The 18,605-nt window shown below is 41.0% G+C and overlaps 1 protein-coding gene across 2 annotated transcripts in view; it reads left to right on the top strand.

The window, feature by feature from the left end:
* Positions 1 to 18,605, top strand: part of SLC49A4 (solute carrier family 49 member 4) — a 76,517-nt gene that overhangs the window by 24,043 nt on the left and 33,869 nt on the right. For both annotated transcript variants that reach the window (XR_013987027.1, XM_081007761.1), the window contains exons 4-6: positions 3,353 to 3,482; positions 10,749 to 10,857; positions 11,423 to 11,490. Coding sequence is in view for 1 of the 2 variants with exons in the window: in XM_081007761.1 (XP_080863887.1) it covers positions 3,353 to 3,482; positions 10,749 to 10,857; positions 11,423 to 11,490 (307 nt within the window). In the remaining variant the exon portion in view is untranslated. The remainder of the gene's footprint in view (positions 1 to 3,352; positions 3,483 to 10,748; positions 10,858 to 11,422; positions 11,491 to 18,605) is intronic.

Below are 18,605 nucleotides of genomic sequence, written 5' to 3' on the forward strand. Positions count from 1 at the left end.
TTTGCCTCTGATGTATTTCTAAAGGCAGGCAGCCACAGACCTCCAGGGCAGCCACTAAGAAGACATTTCCCTTATATATGAATGTGATGCAAGGGTGGTAGCAAGTCTAGGCTGGGATTGAAAAGGAACACAAAGGAAAAGTAGTCCGCAGATTGTAGCTCCCCCCCCCCCCGCCCCCGTAACAAGTTTATATTAACAAGCAGATGCTGACTGGAGGTATGCTGGCTGTTTAGCTGTAATAATAAATATTCATTCATTCATTCACTCACTCACTCACTCACTCACTCACTCACTCATGTTGACTGGAGAGGAAATGGCTGGAGTGTTGTGTTAATGCAGAAACATTAAAATGTATCTGTTAGGCATGTGTTTATATTAGTTGTTAGCTGGAAAGTTACAAGTAATCAAGGAATATAAAAGTAGTTGGTTTTTCAAGAGGAAAACTTTGACTTCCATTCGTTTCCATAGCTGGGAACTGCTTAAAATGCATTCTCACTTCTTGTGTACCTACTGGACCTTTTAATTTGTTGTTTGCCTTACATATCGATCTGATTTGATCATTAAAGCCTTTGGCAGTGAGGGCCAGGACACTAACTGCCCACAGCACCAATGTAGTATAGCTAAAAATGACAAACTAATTTTGCAGGCCGGCCGGGCAGTGTAAACTTTCAGCTGTTGTGAATACTTTCCATACCGGTATATTGTATTTTATTTAAATACTTATCAGTCCTTTTCTGAACCAAGCTCCCAAAAGATAGGGAACAAAATATAAGCATCAGACAAACAAAATAAACCAACAATATATTAAGTGTAACTCAGCTGGTATAAAACAACAAAACAGCAGCATGGTGAATAAAACATATACATTAAAATCAATATGAAAACTTCTGAAATAGCAACTGGTGCCCGCCAATGTAGTCTCGATTGATTGATTGATTGATTGGTTGGTTGGTTGGTTGGTTGGTTGATTGTATTTTTGAAATTCCTAATCTGCCCTCTATCAGAACATGCTATCAGGGCTAGATATTATCACATAAACAGAAATTTAAAATACAACAAAAAATTCAGAGTAGATAAACAATAAAACAATGACTACAGACCCAGGCCATATTTGCCACTAGAGAGAATGTATAATAATAATGCTGCTGCTGTATCCAGCACAGTAGTTATGCTTGTGAAGCAGGGTTCTGTTTCTTTTCCTTCCCTGCACATCTCCAAAATCTGCTCTGTAGGGTGTCCCAACGCTCTGGAAATAATTTGGGTATGTGTGGGAGGCTGGAAAAAACAGAAGAGGAATAGGAAGTTTATTGTGTTGGTCTGTTGTGTGGGTAGAGCTATAACACTGGATTCAGCCCATACAAAACTAGAAATATTTACCCTTCACTTAGCAGACCTGTCAAACTCTTTGCATCATACTCATTTTTTCCTCGAAAAAAGGGGAACGAGTTTGGGGGTTTTTGGTGAGTGATGATACTGGCTTTTTCAGAACGTGTTGCCTTATCACAGAACGGTTTTTCTTCTAGCTTTTTGGATTATGGTTATTGATTCTTTAGTGTAAAGAAGCCAATATTTATAGGGCATTGGGACAACCTTATATATTACAATTGGGCAGGGAAGGCAGTTGGGCCAAATGTTGTATGTTCTTGTAAATGGATGCTTGAGATTAATTTGGCTGCCACTAGGCAGGTATAGCTGAATAAAGCTGAATGAATTTATGTAGACCTGCTTGCTGGTTTTACTGAAAACATTTGAGTTGAATCATTGTTTCTTCATTGATGTGACTTTGTATAAAACTCTGCGTTGGAAAAGCTATGCGATTTGTACCATAGTTCTCTTGATCAGGTTGCTCCTACATTTTTGAACATGGGATGCTAAAAGTGAACACCAGGTACTGGGAGGTGCTTCTGTGGTTTTCTGTTGCACATGCTTCCTTTTGAAACATCAAGGACTTTTAATTTGTCAGATACAGGATACTGACTAGGTGCCACTTCTGTCTGGTCTTCTGTTTGGATTCAACTTTAGTGAATAATGCCATGACTATTGCCTTCGTTTTTCATATGTTCTGACCTCCTCTGCTTCATCCCTACATGGTTTGTCCCTTCTGCTGACACATGCTTTCAGACTCTATTCTTAGATTTAATTACTTCTGTGCTAGTATTGGAACCCTATTTGAAACTTAAATTTAAAGCCATGGATGGACTCCAAATAGCATATTAGGCTGCTATGAACCCCATACTCTTGTTGTTCCTTCAGATGCTCACATAGCATTTTGGACAGGATGCTTCCTTCCTGTTGCGCTTTTCATCTGAAATGGTTTTCCTGCACTTTCCATTTCAGTCACTTCCCCTGCCCCTTGTTGCTTTCTAGTACTACACAGTGCTTTTGCAATTAATCTTCTACTCCTAAAATTCTACTGAGAATTTATGTAGGAGTTTAGATTGCTAAAAGCTCTTCCCCTACATTGTCCCAGTAAAGCTGCAGTTTATATATTTAACTCGGAGATTGCAATTTGCCACTTGTCTACATGGCCTGGGGTGAAATAGCAATTACTCAGTGAAGGAATAACATTAGGTGGTGGTGGTGGGGTTGATGGTGTCCTAGTTGCCTGTCCTTTAAAGTTGAGGCATTCTACATCTCTTAGCCAAGGGAAAGATCAAAACTTTGCAGTGGTGGTTGTCCTTTAAAACCTGTCTCAGGTGCCTGGTTTTATAATACTGGGACTGGCCGGAACAACAGAGAGAGTGGACCCTGTGAGCAAAGAGTACTGTATGTGTTTGTTCATTCCTTGTATTTAGTTAGATATTCAGATGTATGTATGTATGTGTGTGTGTATGTATGTATGTATGTATGTATATATGTGTGTGTGTGTGTATATATATATACACACACACACACACACACACACACACACACATCTATGTGTGTGTGTGTACACACACACACACACACACACATACGTACACGTATGTCATATTCTCTGCTGTTTCTGTGCACCAGGGTTCACTTTTTAATCAATGTGTGGATCAAATCGTATATTCTGTGAATATTCATATTCCATTCCTGTTGCACATCAGTAAGGTGGATTCCCTATTGCCTCTTCTTGTTTGTTTTTTTGCACCTGTGGATAAAGATTTTCCAGAAGCGATTTGAGTTGAGATTTGTTACTCCAGTTTATCTGAACCAAATTTGAATTGCTTTGGTTTCGCACATATATTTGCATTGCTGATATTGTTGAGTGCTTTGAGGTGTTTTATATGAAATGATAATAGGATAATAATAGGATGATGATGATGATGATAGCAGCAGCAGCATCTACCATAATGGTTTGTTTTTCCCATTTGTATTCCCTTAGAATTTGGCTTCGTGGCCTTGATATTCTCTGCAGCCCTTGCCTACTTCCCATCACGTCCTCCATTTCCACCCAGTGTGGCTGCAGCTAGCCAGAGGCTCAGCTACAGAAGAAGTTTTTGTAGGCTATTAAGGTATGTATACTTTGGCCAGCTTGGTACAGGAGGTCATGGCACTCCTGTCCTTTTTATAATGTTTGTGGGTTTTAAAATAATATTGTAAGCTACAATATTAAGCTACAGTATGTATTGTAGTGTGTTGTATTGTAAGCTACAATACATACTGCTTTTCCAGGGTGCAGTCTTCCACAATTTTGAAATTACGTAGTCTCAACAATTACTATGGTACAACAAAATGACATTATAACAGAAAGGCATTTTAAAAGCCAGTGAAACAGATTAGTTTGTTCATGTTGACTAAGAAGCTGAATCAGTTCTCTATTTTTAGTGAAGATTTTGTGTATCTTCATCGAAGCAAAATGAAGTCTCCTTACTAGTGTTGGACCTTACCAGTCAAGCCTAAATTGTGCAAGGAAAATGAACTATGCAGCATTTTTTGTTTTTAAAAGTTTTTCTAAAACTGTAGGGAAATACATTCAGGGATCATTTCTATAGTTCTTTACTTCTAGAGAAGTTAACTTGAAGGTGGTCTGCTGAGCAAACCATGAGGAGTCAAGTGTTATTTTCTGAGTGTGAACTGAGTGGGTAGCAAAATGTATCTGTTACTTACTATTGATGACCGTTCTGCCCTCCTTATATAAGATTGACAAGAGGAAACAGAGACTGAGTGGAGAGATAAAAACACCGGGGGGGGGGTGATCCTTTCTACTTTGGGTGGCGCACCAATGAACAGAGTGATTCCCCCAGAAGTCTTAATAATTCCTGTTTATTCTCTACTTAACCTAAACTTTCAAATATACCTTTGGAAATAATCACTAGAAGCTTACTCTTTCTTAAGGCAAAAACAGAGCTTCTCAGGGAACCTTCTTTTGCAGACAAACCTGTGTTCTATGCTTTTTCTGCATGCTCACAAAATTATACCATACGCCCTTGCTATACACTAATACATGATTCCTCATTTATATTCTCATCATTTCCTGACACGCCTTGGAAACTCAAGAGAAGATAATCTCTCAAATGATTTATTCTTCTTCCCAGAGAACTTGAGTACTGCAAGGACAGAGAAGAAGAGACCCCAATTCCTCTGTTAATTGTGGCTTATATTTTTTGGGTCCCAAAATGGAATTAGCCAGTCAGTAGAAACCGAGGAGTATGCAAGATACTGTTTTATATATATAAAGTATCAATTTCCATTTAGGACACTTGGCACCATTTTTGCTGCTGTCACCTGAGAGCCAGCCTCCTTGTCTGCCTGCGGGCTGTGTTGTAAAAATGTTACTGTCAAATAAAAACCTGAATAACAGCTGGATCTGCAGGTGGAATATAAAATGCCTATTGACAGGGCTCCATCTGGGAGCTATGTTAATAAAATGGATGCTTGTTCATAATATTCTAAACGCTGAATCTGAGATCCCTGTAAAGTTGAATGGAGAACTACAAAAGTTCAAATTTACCAGCCTTTTAAAGATAAAAGAAAAAAGAATACACTCCTATACTAACATACTGAATATATTTCTGTCTATGAGGCTGTAATTTGAAATGCTGGTCACGATTAATAATATAAGAGCAGAGTAATTCTCTGTTGGCTATTTCCCTTTTAAGAAGCCCTTGGAACTTGCTCTTTCATTTACCTTGTACACTATATTTTCCTGACCTTCCAAATGTTTCTTCTTAATTTTTTGTCTCTTGAGTAGGTGTGTCTGTGTCTTTGTGTAACTAACCTGTCACTGGGTGGATGTTTTAAATGGTTTTGGGATAATTATGAGGGTAAAATGGGGAGGAGAAGCATCTACACCACCTTGAGCTCCATATATAAATGAAATAAATAAATACAGATAGTGCACAGTATGCAAATTGTGTGTGCTGTGCAAATGTAATAATCTCGAAAGCTGTTGCCTTCAGAATTCTTCATGTGCTATCAGAGCGTATACTGGTCAGGTTTAATCACGGCATTGTTAGTTAGAATCTAGACAACGAATGAATAGTGCAGAGGTTTTTCTCTTGAACTATTGTAGTTACTGGCCAGTAAGTGATTTGCATTGAGCTGTCTTTACAGATTGTGTTGTGTAAGCTCATTTAGGAATATGCAGTGTGATTATTATTTTTGGATGCCAGCAATATGCTGCTGCTGTTCCATCCTTGCTTCAATGCAAACTGGGGTGTTGGTGTTGGCAATTCGTCCTCTGTGCATCCTATTCAGTGTCCTTTCTTTTCTATTTGTAATATTTGTGCTGAAGTGTGCATCAACATTGATGTCCATGTTGTGTGATCAGTGTACAATTTACCGTATTTTTTGCTCTATAAGACTCACTTTTTCCCTCCTAAAAAGTAAGGGGAAATGTATGTTCCGTCTTATGGAGCGAATGCAGGCTGCGCAGCTATCCCAGAAGCCAGAACAGCAAGAGGGATTGCTGCTTTCGCTGCACAGCGATCCCTCTTGCTGTTCTGGCTTCTGGGATTCAGAATATTTTTTTTTCTTGTTTTCCTCCTCCAAAAACTAGGTGCGTCTTGTGGTCTGGTGCGTCTTATAGAGCGAAAAATACGGTAATTAGCTGTGTCAGCTCATGCTTGTTTGCCTATCGTATTTATCTGCTACTTTTCAGATAAATGTCACAGAGTAGTTTATATCAAGTCTGGGGAATCTGTGGGCCCACCAGATGTTCTTGGACTAGCTTCCATCATCTGTGGTCATTGACAGTCCTGGTTGGGCAATCATATCTGGTATATGGTTCCCTAGCCCTAACTTACATAAAATATTAATTCAGTAAGTACTACTAAAACTATGTAATAAAACAGTAAAGACAAGCAGCAGAAGGAGAAACTATAGAGAGTCAAATTTCCTCTCAGAGAAGGATATTAAATAAATGGTATGTGTTTTGGTTTTCTTGTTTTCTGAGTAGAGTCTTGCGTTCACAATAACTGGTTCAAGGATCGTATTGGGTTCTTGTTATGTACCGTAGGTGGTCCCCACTCCATTGTGTCCCCCCAGCACTAGCATTGCCTCTGATTCTTCTTCTGTGCTTGCGTTGGCCCACCATTGTAGTGTCTTCAAACACTTTGCTGAAGCATGACTTGTGATGCTGCACAGGTGGAGCTGCAGGCATTGCACTTGATGCTGTTCGCCTAGAATGGATGAGGCTGTTTATCATAGCTATTAATGGAAGGTGTTTAATCATTTTTGCCTAGAGTAAGTAGCTTATTTTATAATTGGTTGTAGCAGAGTGAATTATTTCTTGCTTAAGAAGCAGGAAGCTAGAAGTATATGACTGCTAAGCCTTAGCATTTATTTCTTTGTGCAGGATTGCATCCAGCTAAGTAACTGTGGGCATGGAATGGTTCTGTGAGCATTCCATGAGTGAAACTTTCCCTCCCTCTGCTCCCCTTGCATATACTCCAGATCTGCTCTGGGGATTCTTCCAACCCTTCGGGGCAGATTAGTGGGTATGGGGAGAAGAGGGAGTTAGTTGTTAAATTTCTTCAAATATTACTTCTAAATATTACCTTTATTTTAATCACTTGAGAGAAAGATGACTGGCTGTAGCTTTCAGTAGGCTGGTACCATGTGTTTATGTTTGTGTGCATTTTAAACAAATAGATTATAAATTATGTTCTAAAGCTTTACATTGGAGAAGATTCAATTTGGTAAGTTTTTTCCTTATTTAATAGTTATATCATGTGGCATCTCAATTCAGTCTTGGTATATAGCTACTACTAAATAGTGGCAGGACCATTGCCAACATCATTTACTGGTTATCCAAATGACCAGTTTTTTCCCAGCTCTGTGAACCATTTCTCCTATGCCTAGAATGGATCTTTTACCTTTTCTGTACCTAAAATAGTTTTAAACCTAACTAAATGCAGCAGAGATCGATTGCACTGCAAAATACTGATGCTATAAATTACAGCAGGTGCGGTTTAGTATATGAGGTGTGGGAAGAAAGAAGGAATCCTAATAGTTTAAATAATTCTGCCATCTCAACGGACATGTTAGTAATTTTGAAAAGGTTAAGCAGAGAATGGAAAGGCATGAGAACACGATAAGTCTTCCATTCCCTTATTAATAAGAAAACCAACATGAGCGTTTGGTGAAGACTATATTTATAATGCCTTTTATGTCAGAATAAATGGCTTGGAGCATGGTGCAGAATCAAAAGGTGTTTCCATCTCATTGCTACATGTGAGAAGAAATTTGAAAGCAGGGCTGTAAAGAGAATGCCATAGCTGCATTATGTGTAAATCAACCTCGCTGCTGTAGGTGCATTATGTGTAAATTGCATTGAAACAGTTCTTTAGAAGGAAATTAGCATATAGGTGATGATGGTGATGATAAAATCTGGGGTTTGCAACAGCTGATCATGTAATTTCTGTGAAATTTTGCTTGGGTAGTTACTTTTGTTTAAGGATTTTTGAAAAATTAACTGTTGCTCTTGCAGTAGGGCTCTTTTTTTGTGGAAGCTGACTTGTTGGTGTGGGAAGCAGTTCTGTTCTGCTCAAATAAAGCACGTGTACAAAATGACGCTTCCCATACCAACAAGTCAGCTTCCACAAAACGGAGCCCTACTGCAAGAGCAACAGTCCCCATCTGACCTGCTGACCCATGCTACTGTACTTAACAGGGAAAAGACAAATTCTTAATACAGAACATAATACTGATTTACTGGCCATGCCTTTAGTAAATCATGGACGGTGAAGCTGTATGATCCCCGCAGTTCTCAAATGGAAACAGTTGAGAAGCATATACTTCTTTCTAAACAGATAACAGCTTGTTGTTTCCTTCATTTACAGTAAAGTTGTTTCTTTGGGGCTTTTCTGTCAGCTCTTGCTTACTTGACAAGGTGATGATGATACAGCTTTCACAGCTTCACCTTTAGTGTGCAGTGAAGGTGAATTGTTTTTAAGAGGGGGAAAACGCTGAATCCCTTAGCACAGCTTATTGGAGTTGTCTTCTCTGTCTTAATGGAAATGGTAGTCACTGTTTCCAAATTCCTTTCTTCTTCCCTTCCCCCTTCCAAAGGCTTTCAAGTGAATAATTTCTATAGATTTATTTGAATACTGCCATTCTTTGAGATTTTTCTCCTTGTGCCGTTGACACTTGTGCCGTAAATCACTATGTTGCTAGGCAAAAATAGAGATTTGGAGAGGCACATTTGTACAGGATCTTGTTTGCCATTTCAGCATATCACATTAGTTATCATCTGATGTAAGTGAAGCTGTGCTTCTTTCTTCATCTCATGGTTTCAGTAGGGCACAGGCATGACATATTTGAAAAAGGTTGAAGAGTTTTCTGTATAGTGCACTCTACCGGGTAGTTGGCTGTTCAGCCAGGTACCCAGCTCAACAACTGTGTGTCTTCGAGCCAAGTTTGTTACATGTGTAGTAAACACACAGATGTTGTTCTTTGATGGATGAATGGTGTGTACTTGGCAAAAAATCACTTCCTTTGTTTACTATTTGATAAACAAATAGCTAAAGAAAAAGAGAAGAGTGCAATTAAGCAGATGTTTCAAGTGCTTACATGTATATTACATTTTACCTCATTGGCTGTTTTTAAGAATAGCATTTCAGCTCTTACCATTCCACCCAAGTTGGAGCTAATTCTGTAGAATTAAGCAGCAATTGAAGCAGTGAGGGGAGAAAATGTAACTGCAGACAACCTTCAGCATGGTTCTCAGTTATATTTTGATTTTAAGCTAGATATCCCGTAGCTCATGCTGCAAAAATAATATCCATAATTTAGGGCTCCGTGTTGCTATGGATCAGGGATCGCTCCCAACACCACAATCTACCAGCTCTATAGCCATGTTCCCTGCTATTGATAGGAGTCTAATAGGGTGGAAATGCAAATGGAGCTGCAGGCAGAAGCCAGTTTCTGAGTTTCTGTTTGTTTTTCATGCTGGTGTGTAATCGAGGAACTGAGGTGTGTCTGAATAGTAACAGCAACAAATAAAGTTGAAAAATATTATTTGTTACTAAAATATTTTGCTTTCGGCACTTAATGAACTGATTCTTGTTGTCTAACAAACGTTAGCACTCAAGGCAGTTTAATAAAAATAATAACAATGTTGAAGGCAAGGAAAGTCTGAAGCAGAAGCATGTCCTACAGATCACGCTGGAACATAATTAATGCTTTTAAAATGTGGTGCCAGAAAGAAGAGCTTAGCAACAGCAGTGTGAAGTACAGTAGGAAAGCACCTTATTAGCAGCTGTTTCTTTGATTGTTCAGTCATATACTTGGAGGAGACTAAAAATAAATCTTGCCTAAATTCCTGTCACAACATTGTGCTATCTACTTGCTTAGCGTCCTGGCAAATCAGCTTAATGCAATTCATATACAGTGGTACCTCGGGTTAAGTACTAAATTCGTTCCGGAGGTCCGTTCTTAACCTGAAACTGTCTTAACCCGAAGCACCACTTTAGCTAATGGGGCCTCCCGCTGCTGCTGCGCCGCTGGAGCATGATTTCTGTTCTCATCCTGAAGCAAAGTTCTTAACCCGAGGTAATATTTCTGGGTTAGCGGAGTCTGTAACCTGAAGCGTATGTAACCCGAGGTACCACTGTATTAGTGTTCTACAAAGTAAAAGCACATTAAAGTAAATGCAGGGCCCCAGTAGCATTGGGTGAATAAAAAATGCCAACCTACACATTTCGCCCTGCCTCATACATTTAGCTGGGGGCACTACTGAGCAAGTGACCGTAAGTTTGTTCGTTCCCTCAGCCTAATAAGCACCTCTGTGAACCGTCCAATCACACACAGTTCCTTCTTTTTTTTTGGAGGGAGAGAGAAGCCAAACAAACTCTGTCTCCATGAGACACTGAAGTGGAACACCTGGGTTACATTGAAGATTATTTTGTGGGGACAAGGTGCCCTTGTAGTTTTTCCACCATACTCTTTCAGCTTGTACCCCCCCCCCCCAATGAATCAGGCTTATAAGACAAGACAAAGCAATTCCTTTCAGCTCTTTAGTGTCCCTCAATATTTGTCCTGCTACAAATTTCCCTCTAAAATATGTGGTAACAACATCTGAACATGACAGAATTCCATCCACAAGCTGTGACATCTTGCAATAGTTATGTGACTGCAGAGGTACTTAACCTTTGATAAGCCTTTAGCGTTTATATATGGTGCTATTTAGATTTAGTTATTGATTTAATTCCATTTCTGAGTTTCCTAATAAAAGTTTTCTCTGGGTGACATGCACAGTGAAGTCAACAAAGTTAAAACAGAACAACTTGATAATCTTATATTGGCAAAACTGTTCCTAATTATTATTTTCCTTTCAGCAACCCACGGTTTCTGATGATTGCTCTAGCCTATGCTATACCATTGGGTGTTTTCTCGGGATGGTCTGGTGTTCTAGACTTGATATTAACCCCAAAGGACATAAGCCAAGTATGTATATGTGTATATTGTTTAGCTTAGCTTATGCATCATAGGCAAAATACTGGTTTTGCTACTGGTAACTGAACCAACCAAGCAGGATGCACTGGAGACTATGTCCTGCTTTTGTAGTAAAAGTGTCAACGGGTTGGAGTTGAAATAGATGCTGAAAACATTTGCAGATAACAGAGGCTAAGGAAAAAGGATAACACTGGCGTCTTTTGAAATGTGTGTATTAACATTTTTAAAAACTAAATCCTGTAGAAATCTAGGAGGGAAATGTTATCAAGTGAAACTGATTGGCAATAGATTTGAGTTAGACAAAAGGAGATATTTAATCAAGCATCACAAAATTCACTTATACTATTTGCTGCCACAAGAAATGGTGACTGTCATTGTCTTAGATGACTTTGAAAAGGAGATTAGACAAATTAATGGAGAATAGGTCTATCAAAGGTGAAATAGAACTACAGAGTCTGTACCTCTGAATTCTAGTGGGTATTTGCTTATAGTAAATACTATCATGGTTACTGTGCTTGAAATAACACAGTGTTGTTCACTCTTAAATCTTTTCTAGGTGGATGCAGGTTGGATTGGATTTTGGTCTATTGTAGGAGGTTGTATTGTTGGCATAGCACTGGCAAGGTAAGTATCACAGTCTTACTTCATTTTATTTTTCTTCCTTGCAATTGTCTTTTAGTTATACTGAAACAATACCCCTCAGGATCATTTCCTGTCATCTATGACAATTGTAAAAGAAGAAATGCTTTTCTGTGGGGGGGGGGGGGAATAGGTTCATCTTCTAGCATAGCAATTTGTGTGTTTCATGATCTTTTTAGGCAGTGACTGCTGGAAATTCCATTTGCTCAGTCATCAAACTGAGCAGTTCATATTATTGTGTTTGACAAGTGCTCCCTATCCACGCCATCCAAAGGTGGAAAGAACCACTTAGGTAAAATAATCAAGGAACCATCAGTGGGGTTTTCCTACCTGTTTGCTTTCAGCTCCTCCATTACAGATGTGATGGATTCCTCAACAGAATAGTTAGAGAAATTTGATAGTTCTGATGTCATGTTGAGGTTTTTTGTTTTAGAGAAGAAAAGTAGGGCTTACGAGGTGCAGTTAATTTACAAGTTCTCTGATTTATTAACTGCTCAGAGATAACAAACCCAAATATTACACTGTGGTTTGATGCTGGTGTGGTATCATATTTTGTTATCCTTACTATGGGGAGAAAATTGGTAGAGCATCTAGCTCAGTTGGTAGAGACTCTTAATTTCAGGGTCATGGTTTTGAGCCCTACACTGTGCAAAAGATTCTTGCAGTGCTGGGGGTGGACTAGTTGACCCTTGTGGTCCGTTCCAGGTCTACAATCCTCTGATTCTATTATCCCCTTGCCTATAGAGTCTTCTTATAAGGGTTAAGAATTGAGTCTCTTGATGCCACTGGTGCTTCAAATCCACAAGTTCTTTTGAGCTGGGGCTCCCCCATATTATCAGGTCCTACCTCCTGTATAAGACTTTGTCCTCCCAGCCCTTGTGGAATTGGGCTCCACAAAAATTCTTCTATTGCTGTGGAGTTCGAAAATGATTTTGTAGCAGTTACAAAAGACATTAAAAGAGTATTCTGAGACTGAAAGCAAGTTTTATGTTTTAAAATTTAATCTACTACAAAAGGTCAAGATTTTACATAATAGGTCTGAGTCAGCAGATATGCACTAGCATCATCTTATGACTAGAAGAGGATGGCCTTCCAAGCTCAGTTTAAGAGCACAATATAATTTATGAGCAGAAGAAGGAGCTTCCCAGTATTTAAAAGCGTCTATAGAAGCTTGGAAATAGTTTTTAACATGATATAGGAGATTACTGTTATTGAATGGATGTTGGCACATTTTGGGTTGCTGTTCTGTGTCTTAAATCCCATGGCTGTCACGAGTTTTGCCCTCTCACCTCTGGAATCTTTTTTAGTATCTCCTCCTATTCAACAGCCATTGCTTATTTTTACATGTTTCTGGAAACTTAATTTAGAAATGAAGTTGAACAGATTTAATTAGAGAGTGAAATCTGTTGCCAAGATTAGATTGGCCATATTTGAACATTAGAAAAATCCTTGGGGGTTTGTGACCAGACTGTATTGTGGTGAGCCTTAGGTTCTTGTATCTCCCTCCTTCACTCAAAACAGATTTGAAGCTTCCCATACTGGTTTGTAACTGTCCTGCCTCAACAGGTGTGGACTGTGGATGGGCCCAAGCCCTAGAATCCAAGGAGGCCAAGGCTTCACACACGAGATTGCCAAAGAAGACATACAGAGACAACCAGGGTGATTCACAAGTATTTAGCCTAATTTGAAAACTTAATCCAGTGTCAGGAACAGAGGAGATCTAGTCTAGGCAAAAGAAGTCAAGGAGTCTGGCGTTTGGGAGCTTGAAGAGCTGTGTTTTTCTTCAGCAGCTGTGAAGCTCAAGGAAGGGGCTGATAAAGTCTGGCCTACCAGGCTGAGCCTAATCCCAGGCTGGTGTTTGAGGGCATTCTAAGAGCCCTTTATTTCAAGGAATACCTTTACCCCTAAAAAGGGGTTTACTCTTGAGTTGTTCTGTGACTGTGGGCTTTCGGGCACCTACTTAGTTGTGCACCTGTTGCCTGGACTTGAATATTTAGGCACCTGTACTCAAGGTGAGGAGGGATATCTCAGCCTCTCCCTCAGACTCTACTAGGGGCTTATGGCACTCTGACCCTAAGGGCCCCTTAACAGGATTCTGTAGAGGCTCCCTTTCAATTCTAAGGATCTTCAGTACTGACGGAAGGAAATCTCATCTGCTTCTCCCAGTCTTCAGACAGCTGGAGGTCCAGTTTGTCCCCTGTGGATTCTGTTTTCTGGACTGGGGTTGGGCATAGCAATAACAAACTTCAGTTTCTTGCTTCATCTGAGCTATTTATTTATTTGATTTATATACCGCCTGTCATCAAAGGATCTCAGGGGGGTTCACAACATAAAAATGCAGCATAAAAACACAAATAAGTAGCTTAAAGGTTGTGGAGTATTAATCAGCCAAAGGCCTGGTTGAAGAGGAATGTTTTCACCTGGCTCCTAAAGATGAAGGTGCTCTTAAATTGGCAAACCATTTTCTTGTCTTAAGATGACTAGTGCAGATATGCTGACTTCACGTAAATCCTGACCTTTTGTGATAGATTGATTTGTTAAATATGTAGCCTGGTTTCAGCCTCATAATATCCTTTTAATGTCTTCTGTAGCTGCTACAAAATTGGTTGCAAATTCCATAGCAATGTAGATATTCTGTGGACCCCAGTGTTGCCTCCTTCAGCCTAATCATTTCTACTTTTTCAGAAAAAGCTAACTGACTGTTGCCAGATATCTCTTTCTGATTAAGTAGCTTTATAGTTTCAAACATAGGGTTTTGGGCACACAAGGAGCGGCGGTTTGCCACTTTTGATGGATGACTGCCCCCTTTTAGGCCTACTCAGCAGTTATCTATGTACAGTTGAATCAATGTCTGTGCTGACTATAATTTGCTGAAACTTGTAATTAGGAAAATTAGCTAATGATTCTTGTCAAGTGTGACAGGCTCATGTATTTCAAAGTCAGTCCTGTGACTTACCAGGCAGGCAGCCTGGTACCTATTGTAATAGCTCAGTGTGGGGGTGCTTTGTGTTCTACCAGCTGCTAATTTTCTTACATCAAGCGTTTCCTTTTAGGAACTATAGTGTAGCTTTGCTTCCTCCTAGTCTCTCAGTTCCTCCTTTCATCACACTTAAATCTCAATATAATTTCACTCTGCTTATGAACATTATTTACCTGCTATCTGAAATATGTAAAAGAAACTATATTCAAGTGTCCTTCCCATTTTCGATGATGCACAAGCTGTCATTTGGATGCCAAACTATCTCTGCATGCAGTAGAAATGTTTTTGCGGGTGTTAACAGAATCATGCCTGTCAAAGGAAGGCACAGTTGGAAAATAAGTTCTCAAATTTCATTATTTTGTTACCCGTAGTGTACCGTGTCTTCCTTCACATGAGATTTATGCCCTTGATCTTGCCACTCCAAGCCCCAGACCAGGAGCGTTGAGATAATTTATATGGCATGTTTATGATTGAAGAGCCTTCAATATTTTATGCAGCTGGCGGATATTGCACCCTTTCCTTAGCAGTGATAGACTAGACTGGTGGTAGGGAGGGGAGAAAAATCAACTTCAAACAATGACAATCTCATGTTTTTGTTTTTTTAAAATCTGCAGAGCAACACAAATCAACCTCTTCCCCCCCCCCCCGACATTTTTCTTGTTGCATTCACTAATGATAAGAGATATTTTTCAGATTTTGTCCTTCACAGCTCAGAATTTCCTTCGTCTTTTAAACAGCAGCAAAGTCAAAATGCAGCAACTTTGTAGCATGGTGTAATTTCAGTAGCAATGAGCAGCAGAGTTGACAGCAGCAAATTATTACTCGTAACTATAGGACGCACATAATGCGAATTTTTTGGATAATAAAATCTGGGCCAAGCAGATCTGGGGAGCAGTAGACTTTTTGGTGGGAGGGGACATATCTTTGTGGCAGGAAGCATTTGTCTCCTGCTTTTCTATCTTTATCGCTCCTCTGTATTTAACATGGAACTAGGTGCTTTGTCACAATTATACCAACAAAAGAATGGAGAGGGATGGGAGAATGAGTGGCAGCAATGGGAAGCACATTGTCGGTGGAGACTGGACTAGGAGTTGGCAGCAGTAGCTGTTAACAAGAACATCTGTATAGGCACTATATCGCTGAGTTCTATGTGCAGAGGAGAAAAATATTGGAATTATTTTTCCTTCATGTCTGATTTATAAGCTTCCCAAAGGTGTGACTAGCCACTGTTAACAACAGAATGGGGGATTGGTTTGACCAGCAAAGTAGTTCCTAGTGCCAATCTAGGCCTGTGTGAAAATATTAATAAGTAGAGTGGAAAGTATTTTGACACACAGGAATGGGAAGATTCTTCTCAGTATATGAATGATCCTTTGGTTCATGGAAGCCCTTTGGATCCAACCCACTGATTTTTTTAGTGATAATATGTGGAAAATAGTAAGTTTCAAATCAGAGGAAAACTTACATGTATTGGTTTCCGATATTAAAAGAGCATAAAGTTGAGACAGGTTTGTGATAATGTTTTGTCTTCAGTTTCATAATGTAGCTGTCTATTATGATCCAGTGTGTTTCAGATTGTAAAACTCTTCTTTTAGGGGCAAGTATAAAGACAAAACCTCTTTTACAGATCAATTTTGAACAAGGTACTTATCTTAGGAACATACTACTGCCACTTATTCATAAGAAGTATTTGCTTCTTTTGGTGTTTTACCTTCCTTAAACTTCAATATATCATATTAGAAATCACTATACAGTGGTGTGATGGGACGATGAGCTGCTTGTGTGTAAAATCCTAGTCCCTCAGAGTTTGGTCAAGTTTGCAAACCTCTGTCTGTAACGGAGCCCCTTAAACATGGCTCCGTCAGTCGCTGGCAGATTCCGACAGTGGTTGCTTTCGGAATCGCTTCCAACATAAAAGCTCCTTAACGGAAACACGTCTTCTGGACTCTCTGCGTGACAGTTTCCGGCGAGGAGTGGGTGTCCCTACAGGAGGTCCTGAAACCTCCCCACTGTTTTCGCTGGAAGTGTCTCTGAGCCATCCCTCCAGCTCCCTTTCCCTCAGCCCAGCTCCTCTCCCCCTACTGGTTCCCTCTTCAGCTGCTGAGTCTCTCCCAACCTGTGTGAGCCCTTTCACTTCCCTTCCTTCCGATGGCAGTTCCCTGACATCCACCTCCCCTCCAGGGCCCCCTTCATCCCCTCTCGCCCCCTCCTCTACGGGCGGTGAGGAGGCAAAACCCCGGAATGAACTTCCTTCATCTTCCGATGTCCCGAACACTTCTCTCCACCTGTTGCGGTTCCTGGTCTCGAAGTACTCCTCCTCCTCAGAGTCCATCTCCCCTTCCCCTTCCGATTCCGAGAATCCTTCCAACTCCTCCTCCTCATCGGTGGTCCCAAAGTATTCCCTCCGGAACCTCTCCACAGGCTGAGGTTTCCTTGGGAACCTTTGATGGAACGTTTCTATCAATACCTCGTCATTGATATCTTCTGCCATTACCCAAGTGTTTTCTGACTCCGGTTCTCCTTCCCACGCTACCAAATACTCCACCTGATCCCCCTTCCATCTGGCGTCGAGGATTTCTGCCACATGGCTGCTGCATTCCCTTTCTTCTATGACCGGTCCCCGAGTGGCCATCCCTTCTCGTCCCCCCTCATACGGTGACAGTAACGACCTGTGAAATACTGGGTGCAGTTTCATGTGGTTGGGTAACCGGAGCCTGAAAGCCACTGGGTTGACCTGTTGAATGACCTCAAAGGGACCCAATCTCCTGGGTCTTAATTTCTTACAACCTCCTTTGAACGGCAACCCTTGGGTTGACAGCCACACCCTATCTCCCACCCTTATGGTTTCACCTTCCCTTCGGTTCTTGTCTGCCTGCCTCTTGTATTCTTCCTTCGCCCTTTCTAAGTTGAGTTGGAGCTGACGATGGATTGCTTCCATTTCTTCTACAAAATGCTCGGCTGCCGGGACACCCCATCTCTCCCCTTCTCCCCCTGGGAAAGCCCTGGGATGACACCCATAATTAGCCAAGAAGGGGCTCATCCCTGTGGACACATTCTCGGCATTGTTGTAGGCAAATTCCGCCAGCGCCAACTTTTCTACCCAGTCATTCTCTCTGTCATTGACATAACACCTCAGGTATTGCTGGAGGACCCCGTTTGCTCTTTCCGCCTGCCCGTTGGTTTCAGGGTGCCGGGCAGTCGAAAAGTTGACCTCCACCTGCAGTAAGCTCATGAGCTTCCTCCAGAACCTGGAAGTAAATTGTTTTCCTCGGTCTGAGACCACCCTCAATGGCACCCCGTGCAACCTAAAAATGTGTTCTACAAATAACTTCGCTGTCTCTTCCGCCGTGACTGCATGCGAGCAGGCTACAAAGTGGCACATCTTTGTTAGTAGGTCTACCACCACCATGATGGCTGTTTTCCCCTTGGACTTCGGCAGATCAGTCATAAAATCTATCGACACTGCCTCCCAAGGTCGTTCTGGGGTTGGTAAGGGTTCTAATAGCCCCGCCGGTGCCCGCCTCTCCCCTTTGGCTCGCTGGCATTGCTCACACCCTCTTACATACTCCCGTACATCTTCCCTCACCTTAGGCCACCAAAATTCCCTGGTGACCAACCACATGGTTTTGTGTTGTCCAAAATGCCCCGCCGTGGGGCTGTCGTGCAACTGCTTGAGTACCCTCCCCCTTAAGTCTCCTTCAGGGATATACAGTGCCCCTTTGTAATACAAAGCTCCATTTCTTTCCTTGAAACCCCCTGGTTCCTCTCCCTCACCCCTAAGACCTCTGAGCTTATTCTGGGCGTATTCATCATTCTCTGTTTCCTCTACCAGTTCTCTTTGTCCCACCAATGCCGCCCCACACACCCAGCGGTCCTCTGGAATGACATGTCTCTCTTCGGGTGCTCCCTCCCCCTCCAAATATTCAGGTTTGCATGAGAGAGCGTCCGCCCTAATGTTCTCTGGGCCTGGCACGTAACAAATCTCAAAGTTAAATTTGGAGAACTCCTGGGCCCATCTCACTTGCCGTTGGTTGAGCACTCGTGCCGTCCTCCAATACTCTAGGTTCTTGTGGTCAGTGCACACTTGCACCTTATGTTGTGCGCCAATTAGCAGGTGCCT

Source organism: Podarcis pityusensis (genome assembly GCF_964106645.2).
Source record: "Podarcis pityusensis genome assembly, chromosome: 1".
Lineage (NCBI taxonomy): Eukaryota > Metazoa > Chordata > Lepidosauria > Squamata > Lacertidae > Podarcis > Podarcis pityusensis.